The sequence below is a fragment of the Antechinus flavipes genome, chromosome 4, assembly GCF_016432865.1.
Source record: "Antechinus flavipes isolate AdamAnt ecotype Samford, QLD, Australia chromosome 4, AdamAnt_v2, whole genome shotgun sequence".
NCBI classification, from domain to species: domain Eukaryota; kingdom Metazoa; phylum Chordata; class Mammalia; order Dasyuromorphia; family Dasyuridae; genus Antechinus; species Antechinus flavipes.
In genome coordinates this window covers 392,536,937-392,555,093 of record NC_067401.1, presented here as the reverse complement: position 1 = coordinate 392,555,093, position 18,157 = coordinate 392,536,937, and the positions used below count along the sequence as shown (strand labels likewise).

General features: G+C 32.0%; 1 protein-coding gene across 2 annotated transcripts in view; it reads right to left on the bottom strand.

Moving 5' to 3' along the window:
• Positions 1-18,157, bottom strand: part of DENND1B (DENN domain containing 1B) — a 327,198-nt gene that overhangs the window by 155,212 nt on the left and 153,829 nt on the right. For both annotated transcript variants that reach the window (XM_051998705.1, XM_051998706.1), the window contains exon 7: positions 13,797-13,877. In XM_051998705.1, the coding sequence (XP_051854665.1) occupies positions 13,797-13,877 (81 nt within the window). The remainder of the gene's footprint in view (positions 1-13,796; positions 13,878-18,157) is intronic.

The following is an 18,157-nucleotide window of genomic DNA, read 5'->3' as shown; positions in this document are numbered from 1 at the left end:
TGAGCATCTTTTTCCAGGGAAGAAGATGGACATTCAACAAAGTAAGCGAATTTCATCTGTTTCTGATGAAAAAGCCAGCACTTAACAAAAAGTTTGATCTACAAATATAGAACTCAAGAGAAATCTAAAAAGGTAAAGATTAATCTTGGGAACTATATTTCGACTATATAGATGTATAAAGAATACATGTATACCTTGTTCTGGAAATTGATGTGGAAAGAACATTGTACCAGAAAAAGGGTAAAGTGGGGGTAGTACATCTCATGAAGAGGCATAGGAAACCCATTATATCTGAGAGAAAGAATGGAGGGGAATGAATATAGTGGGTATCTTACTGCCTTTAGAATTGACTTTAAGTGAAAAATCTTAAGACATATTCAATCTATGGTGAAACTTCTCCCACCTCATTGAAAAGTGAGAAGGGAAAAGTGAAAAGGGAAGGAATAAGCTAAGAGGAAGGGAATACGGAAACTGGGAGGGAAAGGGGTAAGATACGGGGAGGAACTCTAAGGCGGGGGGAGGGATACTAAAAAGGGAGAGCTATGAGAAGCAAGTGGTGCTCACAAGCTTAATACTGGGAAGGGGGGAAAGGGGAAAGAAGGGAGAAAAGCATAAACCAGGGTTAACAAGATGGCAAGCAATACAGAATTGGTCATTCTAACCATAAATGTGAACGGGGTAAACTCCCCCATAAAGAGGAAGCGGTTAGCAGAATGGATTAAAAGCCAGAATCCTACAATATGTTGTTTACAGGAAACACACCTGAAGCGGGGGGATACATGCAGGTTAAAGGTAAAAGGATGGAGCAAAATCTACTATGCTTCAGGTGAAGTCAAAAAAGCGGGGGTAGCCATCCTGATCTCAGATCAAGCTAAAGCAAAAATTGATCTAATTAAAAGAGATAAGGAAGGGCACTATATCTTGCTAAAGGGTAGCATGGATAATGAAGCACTATCTATATTAAACATATATGCACCAAGTGGTGTAGCATCTAAATTCTTAAAAGAGAAATTAAGAGAGCTGCAAGAAGAAATAGACAGTAAAACGATAATAGTGGGAGATCTTAATCTTGCACTCTCAGAATTAGATAAATCAAACCACAAAATAAATAAGAAAGAAGTCAAAGAGGTAAATAGAATACTAGAAAAGTTAGGTATCATAGATCTCTGGAGAAAATGTAATGGAGACAGAAAGGAATACACTTTCTTTTCAGCAGTTCATGGAACCTATACAAAAATTGACCATATATTAGGACATAAAAACCTCAAACTCAAATGCAGTAAGGCAGAAATAGTGAATGCATCCTTTTCAGACCACAATGCAATGAAAATTACATTCAACAAAAAACCAGGGGGAAGTAGACCAAAAAATAATTGGAAACTAAATAATCTCATACTAAAGAATGATTGGGTGAAACAGCAAATCATAGACATAATTAATAACTTCACCCAAGAAAACGATAATAATGAGACATGGGATGCAGCCAAAGTGGTAATAAGGGGAAATTTCATATCTCTAGAGGCCTATTTGTATAAAATAGAGAAAGAGAAGGTCAATGAATTGGGTTTGCAACTAAAAATGCTAGAAAAGGAACAAATTAAAAACCCCCAGTCAAACACTAAACTTGAAATTCTAAAAATAAAAGGAGAGATCAATAAAATTGAAAGTAAAAAAACTATTGAATTAATTAATAAAACTAAGAGTTGGTTCTATGAAAAAACCAACAAAATAGACAAACCCTTAGTAAATCTGATTAAAAAAAGGAAAGAGGAAAATCAAATTGTTAGTCTTAAAATGAAAAGAGAGAACTCGCCACTAACGAAGAGGAAATTAGAGCAATAATTAGGAGTTACTTTGCCCAACTTTATGCCAATAAATTCGACAACTTAAATGAAATAGAAAAATACCTCCAAAAATATAGCTTGCCCAAACTAAGAGAGGAAGAAGTAAATATCCTAAACAGTCCCATCTCAGAAAAAGAAATAGAACAAACTATCAATCAACTCCCTAAGAAAAAATACCCAGGACCAGATGGATTTACATGTGAATTCTACCAAACATTTAAAGAACAATTAACTCCAATGCTAAATAAACTATTTGAAAAAATAGGGATTGAAGGAGTCCTACCAAACTCCTTTTATGACACAGACATGGTACTGATACCTAAACCAGGCAGGCTGAAAACAGAGAAAGAAAATTATAGACCAATCTCCCTAATGAATATTGATGTTAAAATCTTAAATAAAATATTAGCAAAAAGATTACAGAAAATCGTCACCAGGATAATACACTATGACCAAGTAGGATTTATACCAGGAATGCAGGGCTGGTTCAATATTAGGAAAACTATTAGCATAATTGACTATATCAATAACCAAACAAACAAAAACCATATGATCATCTCAATAGATGCAGAAAAAGCATTTGATAAAATCCAACATCCATTCCTAATAAAAACACTTGAGAGCATAGGAATAAATGGACTTTTCCTTAAAATAGTCAGGAGCATATATTTAAAACCATCAGTAAGCATCATATGCAATGGGGAAAAACTGGAACCTTTCCCAGTAAGATCTGGAGTGAAGCAAGGTTGCCCACTATCATCATTATTATTTAATATCGTATTAGAAACACTAGCCTCAGCAATAAGAGTCGAGAAAGATATTAAAGGAATTAGAGTAGGCAATGAGGAAACCAAATTATCACTCTTTGCAGATGGTATGATGGTATGCCTAGAGAACCCCAGAAATTCTACTAAAAAGCTATTAGAAATAATTCATAATTTTAGCAAAGTAGCTGGCTACAAAATAAATCCCCATAAATCCTCAGCATTTTTATACATCACCAACAAAACCCAACAGCAAGAGATACAAAGAGAAATTCCATTCAGAATAACTGTTGATACCATAAAATATTTGGGAATCTATCTACCAAAGGAAAGTCAGGAATTATATGAGCAAAATTATAAAAAAGTCTCCACACAAATAAAATCAGACTTAAATAATTGGAAAAATATTAAGTGCTCTTGGATCGGCTGAGCGAACATAATAAAGATGACAATACTCCCTAAACTAATCTATTTATTTAGTGCTATAACAATCAGACTTCCAAGAAAATATTTTAATGATCTAGAAAAAATAACAACAAAATTCATATGGAACAATAAAAAGTCGAGAATCTCAAGGGAATTAATGAAAAAAAAATCAAATGAAGGTGGCCTAGCTATACCTGATCTAAAATTATATTATAAAGCAGCAGTCACCAAAACAATTTGGTATTGGCTAAGAAATAGATTAGTGGATCAGTGGAAAAGGTTAGGTTCACAAGACAGAATAGCCAACTATAGCAATCTAGTGTTTGACAAACCCAAAGCTCCTAACTTCTGGGAAAAGAATTCATTATTTGATAAAAACTGCTGGGATAATTGGAAATTAGTATGGCAGAAATTAGGCATGGACCCACACTTAACACCATATACCAAGATAAGATCAAATGGCATAAAGAACAACATTATAAATGAATTAGAGGAACATAGAATAGTTTATCTCTCAGACTTGTGGAGGAGAAAGAAATTTGTGACCAAAGATGAACTAGAGACCATTACTGATCACAAAATAGAAAATTTTGATTACATCAAATTAAAAAGCCTTTGTACAAACAAAACTAATGCAAACAAGTTTAGAAGGGAAGCAATAAACTGGGAAAACATCTTCACAGTTAAAGGTTCTGATAAAGGCCTCATTTCCAAAATATATAGAGAACTGACTTTAATTTATAAGAAATCAAGCCATTCTCCAATTGATAAATGGTCAAAGGATATGAACAGACAATTTTCAGAGGATGAAATTGAAACTATTACCACTCATATGAAAGAGTGTTCCAAATCATTATTGATCAGAGAAATGCAAATTAAGACAACTCTGAGATACCACTACACACCTGTCAGATTGGCTAAGATGACAGGAAAAAATAATGATGAATGTTGGAGGGGATGCGGGAAAACTGGGACACTAATGCATTGTTGGTGGAGTTGTGAACGAATCCAACCATTCTGGAGAGCAATCTGGAATTATGCCCAAAAAATTATCAAATTGTGCATACCCTTTGATCCAGCAGTGTTTCTATTGGGCTTATATCCCAAAGAAATACTAAAGAAGGGAAAGGGACCTGTATGTGCCAAAATGTTTGTAGCAGCCCTATTTGTAGTGGCTAGAAACTGGAAAATGAATGGATGCCCATCAATTGGAGAATGGCTGGGTAAATTGTGGTATATGAATGTTATGGAATATTATTGTTCTGCAAGAAATGACCAGCAGGATGAATACAGAGAGGACTGGCGAGACTTACATGAACTGATGCTAAGTGAAATGAGCAGAACCAGGAGATCATTATACACTTCGACAACGATATTGTATGAGGACATATTTTGATGGAAGTGGATTTTTTTGACAAAGAGACCTAACTGAGTTTCAATTGATAAATGACGGACAAAAGCAGCTACACCCAAAGAAAGAACACTGGGAAACGAATGTGAACTATCTGCAGTTTTGCTTTTCTTCCCAGGTTATTTATACCTTCTGAATCCAATTCTCCCTATGCAACAAGAGAACTGTTCGGTTCTGCAAACATATATTGTATCTAGGATATACTGCAACATATCCAACATATAAAGGACTGCTTGCCATCTAGGGGAGGGGGTGGAGGGAGGGAGGAGAAAAAAATCGGAACAGAAACGAGTGCAAGGGATAATGTTGTAAAAAAAAAAAAAAAAATTACCCTGACATGGATGATTCTGTCAATATAAAGTAATTATTAAATAAAAATTTAAAAAAAGGGTAAATGCTGAAACTTATCTATGCAGATTTTAATAATTTAAAAAAAGGTTAAAAAAAAAGAATTCACTTGTGAATCCATCTAGTCCTGGGGATTTTTTCTTAGGCAGTACATGAATAATTTGTTCAATTTGTTTTTTCTAAAATGGGACTATTTATGTAATTTATTTCCTCTACTGTTAGTCTGGGCAATTCATATGCCCAAAAAGTTATCAAACTTTTGGCAGCCCTGTTTGTAGTGGCTAGAAACTAGAATTTGAATGGATGCCCATCAATTGGAGAATGGTTGGGTAAATTGTGGTATATGAATATTATGGAATATTATTGTTCTGTAAGAAATGACCAGCAGGAGGAATACAGAGAGGCTTGGAGAGACTTACATGAACTGATGCTAAGTGAAATGAGCAGAACCAGGAGATCATTATATACTTCAACAACGATACTGTATGAAGACGTATTCTGATGGCAGTAGATTTCTCTGACAAAGAGACCTAACTCAGTTTCAATTGATCAATGATAGACAGAAGCAGCTATACTCAAAGAAAGAACACTGGGAAATGAATGTAAACTATTTGCATTTTTGTTTTTCTTCCCGTGTTATTTTTATCTTCTGAATCCAATTCTCCCTGTGCAACAAGAGAACTGTTCGGTTCTGCATACATATATTGTATCTAGGATATACTGCAACATATTTAACATATATAGGATTGCTTGCCATCTAGGGGAAGGGGTGAAGAGAGGGAGGGGAAAAATCAGAACAGAAGTGAGTGTAAGGAATAATATTGTAAAAAATTACCCTGGCATGGGTTCTGTCAATAAAAAGTTATTATAAAATAAATAAATTTTAAAAAAAATCTGGGCAAAACTTACTGCCATATAGTTGGAGCAAAATAGTTCCTAATTATTGCTTTAATTTCTTTTTCATTGGTGATAAGTTCACATTTTTTGTTTTTTTGATGTTGGTGATTGATTTTTTTATTTCCTTTTTATGATCAAATTAACCAATGGTTTATCTATTTTGTTGGTTTTTTTCATAAAACCAATTTTTAGTTTTATTTATTAGTTCAATAGTTTCTTAGTTTCAATTTTACAAACCTCCTCTGAGTTTCAGAATTTCTAATTTGATATTTAATTGGGGATTTTTAATGTGTTCTTTTTCAAGTTTTTTTAGTTGTATGCCTAATTCATTGATTTCCTCTTTCTCTATTTTATTCATGTAGTTATTTAGAGATATAAAATTCCCCTAAGAATTGCTTTGATTCTATCTCATAGGTTTTGGTATGTTTTCTCATTATTGTCATTCTATTGAATGAAATTATGGATTGTTTCTGTAATTTATTGTTTCACTCACTCATTCTTTAAAATTAGATTACTTAACATCCAATTGGTTTTTATTCTCTGTTTCCCTGACCCTTTACTGAATACAATTTATGTTACATCTTGGTCTGAAAAGAAAACATTTACTATTTCTACCTTTCTGCATTTGATTGTAAAGTTTTTATGTCCTGATATATGGTCAGTTTTTGTGTAGGGGCTAGGTACTACTGCCAAGAAAACGGTGTATTTTTTTCAGTCCTATTCAATTTTCCCCAAAGGTCTATCATAGCTAGGTTTTCTAGGATCCTATTAACTTCCCTAGTTTCTTTCGTGTTTATTTTGTAGTCAGATTTGCCTACTCTGAGGTATCTCACTAATATAGTCTTGCTGTCTATTTCTTCCTATAACTGGCTTAAAATCTCTAGGAATTTGCCTGCTTTACAATCTTCTCTATGAATTTGCCTACTCTTACCATTTGGTATAAACACATTTAGTATCATTACTATCTCATTATTTATGAAACCTTATTTCAAAATGCACTTTCCTTCCTTATCTCTTTTAATAAGATCTAGTTTTACTTTTACTTTATCTCAGATCAGAATTGCTAACCCTGCTTTTTTTTTTTTTAACTTCAGCTGAAGCACAATAAATTCTGTTACAGGTTTTTACCTTTACTCTGTCTCTCTGTCAAAATTGTTTCTTGTAAACAACATTTTTGTAAGTTTTTTTTTTAATCCACTCTGCTATTCATTTCCATTTCATGGAAGTGTTCATGCCATTCAGTTATGATTAGCAGTTCTGTATTTTTTTCCATCTTACTTTCTTCCCTGTATATACTTTTGTTTTATTTCCATCCTATCTCTGTAGTTTTTTTTAACCCACTTCACCTACTCTACTTTATCTTTTATCACTCCTCCCCCCTTCTCTTACCTTTTTCCTAGTGTTTCTGCCCTCCCTTCTATCCTGTCTCTCCTTTTCTTTCCTCTTTCTTTTCCTACTTCTTTATAGGGTTAGATAAATTTCTATACCTCTTAGAGGCAAAACTGATGAGATCAAGCTTCAGACAAAGCTCATCTCCTTCCCTTCTTTCCCTCCATTGTAATAGATCTTTTGCAACTCTTCAAGTGAACTAGTTTTCCCATTATGTCTCCCCCTTTCTCTTTTTTCTAGTACAAACCTTTTCCCACTCCTTAATATTTTTCTTTGATGTCATCACCACGTAGGGACCATTCACAACTATATCCTCAGTCCATGTGATGCCCCCCTCTGTCTGCTTTAGTGACAGATAAAAGTCCTAAGAGCTACAGATATTGTTTTCCCATCTAAGGGATGTAAACAATATAATCTTTAAATATATTTATTTTCTCCTATATATCTTTCTATGGTTCTCTTGAGTCCTGTGTTTGTAGCTAAAATTTTAGGTTTAATTCTGGGTTTCTTTTTTTCAATAGACATGCTCTAAGTCTCTTGTTTCACTGAAACTCCATCATCTCCCTCAGCTGAAAGATGATGCTGAGTCCTGCCGAGCAGTTAATTCTTAGTTGTAACCCCAGGTCCTTTGCCTTTCAGAATATGTTATTCCAGGCCCTCTATTTCTTTATTGCAGAAGCTGTCAGATCCTAAGTAATCCTGACTGCTGGTTCCTTGATATTTGAATGATTTTTGTCTGGAGCTTGCAGAATTTTTTCCTTGAGAATGAAGTTTTGGATTTTCACAACAATGTTTGATGAATTATTTCAATTAGTATTCCCCCCTCTGTTTCTAGAATATTGGGGCAATGATCCTTAATGATCTTCTGTAGAATGCTAACCAGGCTCTTTTTTTGATCATGGGCTTCAGGTAAGCCAATGATTTTTAAATTGTCTCTTTTGGATCTATTTTCCAGGTTGGCTATTTTTCCAATGAGGTATTTCATATTTTCTTCCATTTTAAAAATTCTTTATATTTTGCTTCATTGATTCTTACTGTCTCACAAAGTCATTAGCTTCCATTTGCCCTGTTCTGGTTTTAATTTGTGATTTTCTTCAGTTAGCTTTTATATCTCTTTTTCCATTTGATTAGTACTACTTTTGAAGGTTTTTCTTCAGATAATTTTTTCCTTCCTTTTCTAAGCTGCTGATTCTTGTACATCTCTCATTTCGTTTCTCATTTTTTTTCTTCTCTCTTATTTGCCTTTTAAAATGTTTTTATGAGCACTTCCAAGAAGCTCTTTGGGCTTGGGACCAATTCATATCACCCATTGAGATTTCCTCTAAAGACATTTTGTCCTCATCTGAGATTGTGTTTTAGTCTGCCTTCTCACTATAGAAGCTTTCTATGATCAAGTTTTTTTTTTTTTTTCTGTTTCTTGATCATTTTCTTCACTTTTATTTTGGTTTTTCCTCTTTTTTTTTTACTTTTATGGTTAGGCTCTACTCCTGGGCTAAAAGGGGTGCTGTCCAAAGTTTCCTGGGCAGCTCTGAGCCTTGGCTTTGAGCACAGTGCCCCCTGGTGTTTGCAGGCCTCTCACTATAGAAGCTTTCTATGGTCAAGTTTTGGGGTTTTTTTTTTTCTGTTTCTTGATCATTTTCTTCACTTTTATTTTGGTTTTTCCTCTTTTTTTTTACTTTTATGGTTGGGCTCTACTCCTGGGCTAAAAGGGGTGCTGTCCCAAGTTTCTTGGGCAGCTCTGAGCCTTGGCTTTGAGCACAGTGCTCCCTTGTGTTTGCAGGGGATAGCTTTTCCTGTTCTGTTGAGGAAAAGTTTGCCTTCTGAGCTGGGACTGGAGGCTGCCCCTCTGCTGTGCTCCTCTGCTGAGCCAGGACTGTATAACTTAGTTGCCGATTTGCTATATTTAAGACCCTCCCACTGACTTTCCCACAATCTGTCAAGCTGGGTTAAATATCATTTACGTCTCATTGAGACTGATCTTTCTTGAAACTTTTTTGTCTCTCTTGAGCTACAGAATGTTTAATTCCATCAGACTGTTCAGAAGCTTGGTTTCATGTGATTTTTGAGGGAAAGTTGAGATATTCTGAGCAGTACTCCTGACTTTAGTCCACATCTTGTCTCCACCCCAACAATTAATATTCTCCAATTATTTAGATCTATCTTTCTTTGGGTGAAGTTTACTTTGTAATTGTAATTTTGTGTTTAATCCTGGTGAGTAGACTTCCAAGTATCTTACATTGCCTATAGCTACTTTACAGGCTTTTTTTCCCCCTATCTTTTCTTGCTGGGTTTTGTTGGTAAAATGTAGAAATGCTCATTATTTCTGTGAGTTTGTTTTGTATCCCATAACTTTGCTAAAGATTAATTTTTTTCTACTTGTTTTTTAGTTGATTCTCTAGGGTTCTCTAATTATATTTATAACATCTACAAAAAAGTGATTATTTACTAATCGCCTCTAGTTATCCCTTTAACTTCTTTTTTTTCCTTATTGCTATCATAACTTTTCTAGTACAATATATTGAATAATAAAGTTATTCTTCCTTCAATGCAGATTCTTAGAGTGCAGCCTTTAGTAGCTACTACTTTATATTTTAAGGAAAATTCCATTTATTTCTAGGCTTTCCAGAATTTTTAATATAAATGTCATATTCTGACAATACTTTTTTTTACATTTGTCAATATAAACATGTTTTTCTTGTTCTTGCTGTTTACATATTCAATCATGCTTATAGTTTTCCTAATAATGAACCAGTCCTGCATTCCTGATTTAAATCTAGTTTCCTTTTAATATATTATCTTCATGACATTTCTGAAATCTTTTACTAGTACTGTAAATTTATTGCACCAATCTTCATTAGGAATATTAGCCTACAATTTTTTTATTATTGCTCTTCTTGGATCATAGCAGATTATTAAAACTATATTTGTTTCATTAAAGTAATCTGATAGAACTCCTTACATACAACAATCTCATACAATGAACTATGGATGATTTGAGGTATTATCTAAATTCCATAATTTTATATGTAATAATTATATTTGCAATATTTTTAACAGATAAGCTAAAATAATTTAAAAACAATCTTTACAGATATCTTTAGTAACTCATTCCCTTATTTATCTGCCAAAGAACTGAAAGCAATTGATATATAGCCTCTCAGAGAATTTAGAAATGAATAAAGAAACATTGCTTTTCTTTTAAAGTCACTTTCTGCATTACTTCCCAATAAAAATGTCAAGTGATCCTCAGACACTTTAAATTCTGGTTGACATTTTCCTCTGAGAAATGTCTATTCTTTTCCAAAATAAGTGTTTCAAATACATTTGAAAAATCTGTTTATCAGATTTTTTTCTTCAAAACAAAAGGATGTTTAGATGCTTCTCGTCAAGTAAACTAGCTAGTTATATCTCCAAGAATGTTAACATTTTTCAAGTGAACTCAATTTTTAAAATGAATAAGCCAGCTACTAATAATAAAAGTTTCTTTATTCGCTACTTTATTTATGTTTCATTATGCAGCCTTAAATAAACCAAGATTTTTGTCTGAATGGCTACTCTAAAAGGAATCAATTTTTTTTAAATTTCAGTCTTCAATCCAAACAGCTAAAAAATGTTCCACTTCTATCAAGTTACCTTTCTATTCCTCACAACCATTTATAAACCACTAAAAACTGATATACAACTTAGTAAATTTTCTTTTATTTCACTTGTGTTTTATAGTACTCCATGCCAAAGATTCAAGCATCTCATCCTCTCATCTTATTTTAGAGATACTATGACCAAGTTCAAGCAACTCAATTAACATCAATTTTTTGCTGTGATATAATATGGGCCCCTTCTTTTGGGGGCTGGCAGTGTTTCAAACTGAAGAATTCATGTGGCCCAGTTTGATAAGGGATCTTTTAAAAATAATTAACATAACTGCTACCATTATGATACATAGGAGCATATTATCTCCACATGTAAAGAGATTCATTCAAGTTCAAGCTATATTGTGGCACATTAAAACATTTGAACTCACATGTGTGACATTAATTAACATTTGGCTCACATTAAATGCTTAGTATCATTTTACAATTCACATTAAATCAAATTTATTTTTAAAACTAATTAAAACTCATTGTTTTCCAACCTAACTGGTATTATTATAAAAATTGTTTGTAATTTTAAAATATGTAGGCATATGAAATCCATCAAAATCTAATTACGTTAGATATATTTATAAAGCCCCAAGGAAAACAAATGTGAAAAGAAATAGATTTGTTGGAATGTTTTGTGACCTCTCACATCAGCATCTTCCAAATTTCTAAATAATATTCTTCCACTCTCCAAACCATTGCATTTAACCTACTCTTCAACCCATATATACAGTAAGTTACTGGTTTTTTGGACATTCCATCTCCACAACATTTCTCCCATCCAACTGTTTTTTCCTTCTATTCACAAAGTCAGCACATGAGTTCAGCTCCTTCTCATCTTTTTATCTTATCTACTGTAACACTTTAAATTCTAATAAGGACCTCATGTATCAAACCTCTTCTCTATCCAATGCATTTTCCTATATGTAATAGTTAAAGAGGTGATTTTCTTTAAATACAAATCTGATCATTCCTATTTAATAAATTCCAGTGATGGAATAAATAAGTGTCTCCAGGTTCAAATGCAAGCTCCTCTAGTTAAATTTGAAAGCCTTTCACAACTTAGTCTTAAATTATATTTCCAGTTTCATTCAAATACATTATTCCTCTTCATGGTCCAGCCAAAGTGAAACTGTTTATAGTTCCTCACATATAACACTCCTTTTTAAATTTCTATGCCAATGCATTGTATATTTCCCACAATGGAATGCTTCCTCTTTACAGAGGAACCCTTCTAACTGTCTTTACAAGACTAAGTTCAAGCATTACTTTCTAAACAGCCTTTTCCAATCTCACCAAATACTAGTGTCTCCTTTCCCTAACTTTATTAAAATACTCCTGAATTTATTTCACACACACACACACACACTTTCTCTCTCTCTCTCTCTCTCTCTCTCTCTCTCTCACTTATACATGTACTGTCTATCAAGATAAAATACAACCTTCTTGAGAATGAAGATTATTTCATTTTTTAAAATCTTATTTCTACTTCCTAGCACAGTACCTATGTTTATTTACATTTATTTAATACATTGAATAATATAAAACCAGAAAAAGATTGCCAAACCATGTTTTTACAAAAAGTTTATATTGGTTTTTTCTTTCTTTTTTCTTACATATATTTCTAGGGTATAATAAATCTCTCAATCATAGAGATTTCATTACTAAATTATCATTCTTTTTCTGTTTTAGATTTACCTGAAACAGTAACAGCTTCAATGACTTGCTCAGTATCACAGAGACAGTATGTGCCAGGGTAGAATTTAAACACATCTTCCTGATTCTGAGGTAAGGTTATATTATGCTGCCTTTCTCTAAGACTTAGGTTTAAGTCTTGATATGATATGTGGTATCTGTTTGACCCCTGAAAAGTTATATATTCTTAATGCTTTAGAAAACTACCTAAAACTATAAATTGCAGAGAAGGTGTCACTTGACTTGGTGAAACTAATTTCCTCACTCGAGAGTTTCCCATGACAATAAAATTACAGGTCCAGTCCCCATTTTTTATTTTCATACAGCAAACACAATCTTATATGTCTTCTATTTTTGTCAAGCTTTGTAAATTAACGATATTATTTTAAATGTAGGAAATTTAATCTTTTTTTTTTTTTGCACTATCCTAAATTTTCCAAGATAGGAAAATGCCCTTATATATCTCACATATTTGTTCATTCTTACTGGCAAATTGACAACTAAGAGTCATAATGGAGCTTCTAGAATGGCCACTGGATAATGTATGTTTCAAAAATAACAGTTATGTGATTTAACAACAACCAAAACACATAACCCACATAACAAATTATGACAGCTAAAGGATGTGAAAAAACTATCAGAACTGTCAAGCAGGAATAATTTAGGATCATCTCAAAGATTTTCCCAGAAGAAAAATAAAAATTTTTGCTTTTAACTGTAAGGTGACACTACATTTCAATCAAAAAGCATTTATGAAGCACCTACTCTGTGTGCGAAGCTTAGTGTAAAGTGTTGGGGATATAAATGAGCCTAGGCCTTTGAGGGGTTTGTATTCTCTTATTTACAAATAAGTAAATAAACAAAACATACAAGATAAGCATATAGTGACTGGAACAGGAATGAGAATCTCTAAGGAAATAGGGCACGGTATCTTGAAAGAAATGGAGAACTTGAAATGAGTTTTAAAAAGAGCTGAGGGGGACATGTAGTGAAGAGAAGGAAGAAAATGTCAGCACAAGGAGGGGAAGAAAGAGTACAGGTTTGTGCATAAATACAGAGGCAGGTAATGAAATGACTTATAAATATTACAATGGCCAGTTTGGCTGGATCTTAGAATGTGTGGTGGAAAATAATATTCTATCAGCCTGGAAAAGAGCCTGGAACAAGATTGTGAAGGACTCTTAAATGGCAAACAGAGGAGTTTGTATTTTATTTTAACAGCAATAGCAAGATTTTTTTTAAGGAAAATTCTAATCTAAGAAAGTAGAGAGGGATAGAAAAACTAGATGATAGCTTAAGAGAAGTAGAATTCAGGAAAAGTTGGAAGGAAACAAATTTTAATCCGTTATAAGAATTCAAAATAAAAAATACAGATAATACTTACCACATTCAAACTGACAGAAGTGTTTGCCTTTGGTACAGGTTGGCTGTATAATGATTTTAGCATATCATTCAAATCATTTTCCTGAGGGAGAAAAAAGAGGCACAAGTCCATTTCATAAATTCACATATATTCATAATATTGCAAATTAATGGATCTTTGAAACAAAATTACTCATCAGGACCAATTGCAAGCACCTATAATTTAATAAAAAAATATTGAGTTCCTATGTATTTTTTTCTGCGTATTTTCTTACAACCACAAAATTTGTAATTCCAATAAGTATAAACTTTATTTGTGGAAATGATTATCTCTAAGAAATGGTAGTAGCAATATTTGTTTCATATAAACATTTCCTCTGACAAAATCTGTTTATTATCTTTACTATGAAAAGCATATAGCAGTAATAGAAGATATCCAAAAAGGTAGATTTGTATTCACAAATCATAAATCACATTTTCCTCTCTGAGGAAGAAGATGAATTTTTAAAAGAGCAGAAGAATTTTAACTTGATGAGTGGATTATCCACACCCAAATCCATATTCTATTAAAATGTGAAGAAATTACTCTAAAGGATTCCTTCCTCCCTGGTTACTGCTTTCTGATATTTAGCTCACATTGTGCTAGTCTCTAAGCAAAAGATATAACACTGTAACACTTTATTTTCTATGAATGTCTACTACAAAGTATCATAAATCATACAATTATAATACGTGTGTATGTATATCTCACATGCATAAAGCCAGAACAGATGTACATAACTCAAATATGTACCTGCCTTTGTTTTTAATTTTTTTATCCTCCTTTCCTTTGTTTTTATATTTTCTTTAATTAAGATATATAATTAAAAGACAGTGACATGCTAGACATTTGAGAGAACGCAAAAGGAGCATTTGAAAAAACTATAATAATAAAAATTGCACACATTTCTTCAGGCTTTATGTTTACAAAGGACTTTCCTCCCAAATCGGGAGCTAAGTAGTAAAAATATTATTTTTACAATTTTCAAATGAGGATACCTATTATGTTATTATTACTAATGTATAGCAATGTAAAATTGTAAAAAGCTTTATCATATTTTATCTCAATTGTGATCCTGTGAAGCAGTACAAAGCATATTATCCTCATTTTATAGATCCTAAAATTGTGCCTTAGAAATATGAAATTACTTGCCTGTCACTTTTAATCCAGTTAAATGCAGTTACTATATTGCTTGTGTCTTATGTTTCTACCATACTATGGCCCTTCTAAGAATATGGCTGATTATGTGTTTTCTTTTGGCTTTCACAATCCACAGCTACTACACTGTGCCTTAAAGGATGACTAGAAATATATACTTATGTGAACATATGATACTGAGTATACCTGAAAAAGTTAATTTACAGCTAGGGTATTTTCTGCTTGAGCATCCCATGAGTGTATAGAATATAGAATATTACAGAAAATAATGTATGATTACATAGGTATGTATATATATATATATATATATATATATCTGTGTATGTGTGTTTGTATACATATTTACATTAAAAAATTAGGTGTTTCATTTTTAAAGATTAATAAAATTTCATCCCAGAGATTAGGAAGGGCCAATTTTCTTGGTAACACTAATTTATATTATTATTAACCATGAAGTGTAAGATATCTTTCAGGATATAAAAGCTAATTAATAAAAAAAAAAAAGAAAAACTTCAACAATAAAAACTAAATAGAAATTTGTTGAATATTTTAATGTTCTAGATATTGAACTTATCAACTTCACAGCATGACACATTATATTTGGCCAACTATTAATTTGTAAATATGAAATTAAAAAATATAATCAAATCATTTTGAATTTATATGAATAATTCTAATTTTATATGTAGGTAAACAAAAATAAACCTTATGAAATAATCAATGCAATATAATTCTAAGCTCCACTACAACTACTGCCATATTATTGTCTCTGAGAATTTTCTTGGAAACAAGAATGACTTTGGAATATCAGCATAAAAATGTAAAGATGAAAGATTATACTTTCAAACTGACAGTAAAATATGTCAAATATATTTTTTAAAATAATACAGTAAATATCTAGAATTTTAACAAACTATATTATACAAACTATACCAGTATGTGCTTCTAACTAGCAAATTGAAAGTAATTATTTTATTCCTTTCTCTCTCCTCAATTTAAATGAGTGAACACATAACCTTAATTTTAAATATAATTCAACTGAAGGATAGAGGAGAGGGACTATCCCTGTGATTTGACTAGTATGGGAAACTTCCAGATAATAAAATTCTCTGGAACAATCTAGATAGGCCCCTTCTCTGCAACTAAAAATTTTAGAGTTGTTTGGAGAACTGAGAGGGATAAAGTGATTTTTGCATGTAATTATATGTAAATTTTACTAAAAATAGTAAAATGTCCACTAAATCTTAGATAAAATGAGTCATATCTCAATTATCAGTTGAATAATATGCAATAAATAATTATTTATGGAAAAATTGAAATTTTAGGCCCAATACTCAATATCCTTTGGAAATAGCACAACTTACATCTGCATTTAATTTGTGATCAGAAGCTTAAAAATAAGTTTAACATTAATTTAATTATATTATTATTATTCTGTTTCCAAAAAAGCAAGCAAATGAAAAGTCAGAGATAAACTTTGCTTTACTGATTATTAGGCACTCTGGATGCTCAGTGGATAGAAATAGGATGAAGCCTAAGTTCAAATCTCGCCTCAGATACTCACACTTAGCTATGTGATCCTGGGCAAGACACTTAATTTACATTTACCTTAATACACTGGAAAAAGATATAGCAAACCATTCTAATATCTTGTCATGATCACAAAGGATCTTGAAGAGTCAAACATGACTCAACAACAACAACAACAACAACAACAAAATGCTCCGCTTTGGGGAATTATTAGAGCCAAAAGACACGTATTCTTGCATAATGTCCTTATCTAAAGATTTTTCCTAAGTTATTTTACATTTTATGTATTACTGTACATTAACCTCTTAAGTAGTTTTGTTCCCTAAAATAAACATAACTATGATTAATTTCTCAAGTTATTAGATGGAGGAAGAAGAATCCTGTGATAATTATTATAATTCATCTTATTGTCTTATTCTATGTATTATTTAAAATTGGAGGGATTGATGGTAGGGAGAAGGAAGCCAAATATTTCATTTACTTATTTATTTATTTTTAAGACTGGATTTTGAAATACAGGGACTAATTCATGAATTGGTGTATCATACTACTGCTGATCAGGACAAGAGCTCTGACCTGTCTGCGTAGAATCTAAATCACTTTAGCCTTCTTTAGATAATTTGGTCAACCTGCCCAGAGACTCACCCCACTGGTATCATTTCAGTGAAGTCATCTGATTGGCAAAGCCTATTATAACTATGAACAATAATGCTTAAGTGATCTTCTAGCCTCAGCTTCACTGGTACTGGGATTTCAAGCATGCATAAACACCATACCAAACAGGACATATTTTTAAAGTAATTTCAGATACCAATTTTGACTCAAAAGTCTTTGAAAAGCAAAATAGCTTCATCTAAAATCAAATCCTACAAAAATATTTGCTATATTTTCTCAGTTTAGAGAAACTATTAAGATAGACATGAGGTAATTTGTTCAACCTTATATAAACACTAGGGAAAATGTGCTTGGAAAAATAGTATAAACCTAGAAAAATGATAATAGCACAGTTTGAAACTGATTTCTCACTGGTAAAACTGGAAAACTGCAAACAATTATTTGACAAAACAGGAGTTGTAATCTTGAAAGTTGTAAACTTGAATGGCAATTCAAGTGACAATAGTTAAAAGTCCATCATTTCAAAACAGATTCACATTTTAAGAATCAAAACAAGGCAAAACAAATTAAAGCAATCACTTTGTGTTTCTATGAAAAAGAACAGGAAAAATTCATCAAATTACTTGAATTCTCCAGGCATCTACAGCAATTTGAATACAATAATTAAATAGGCCTATGTCAAAATATTCTATCAAAAATTTTACATTTTACCAAATGTTAGAAATCTTCCCCTATCATCTCCATGTATGTTAATCTAAGAAAATCTGGTTGGTCATTGTCTTTTTTATTCAATAACTATGTAAAGCACTGAAAATTAAATAAATAGTTGCTGTTAATACTAATGAGAAAAGGACAGAGTAAATCTTTTGCTTTACTATCCTGGAGAATGATGAATTGCTCATGAAAATATAAACTTGTTGTTTTGTTATTTAAATTAAATGCTATAAGCAGTTTGCTTTCTTTTGAGGGAAACAAAATAAAGCAGTAATCAATAAATTCTCTCTGAGTAGAAATGAGTGTGAAAATGAGAAAATTTCCTT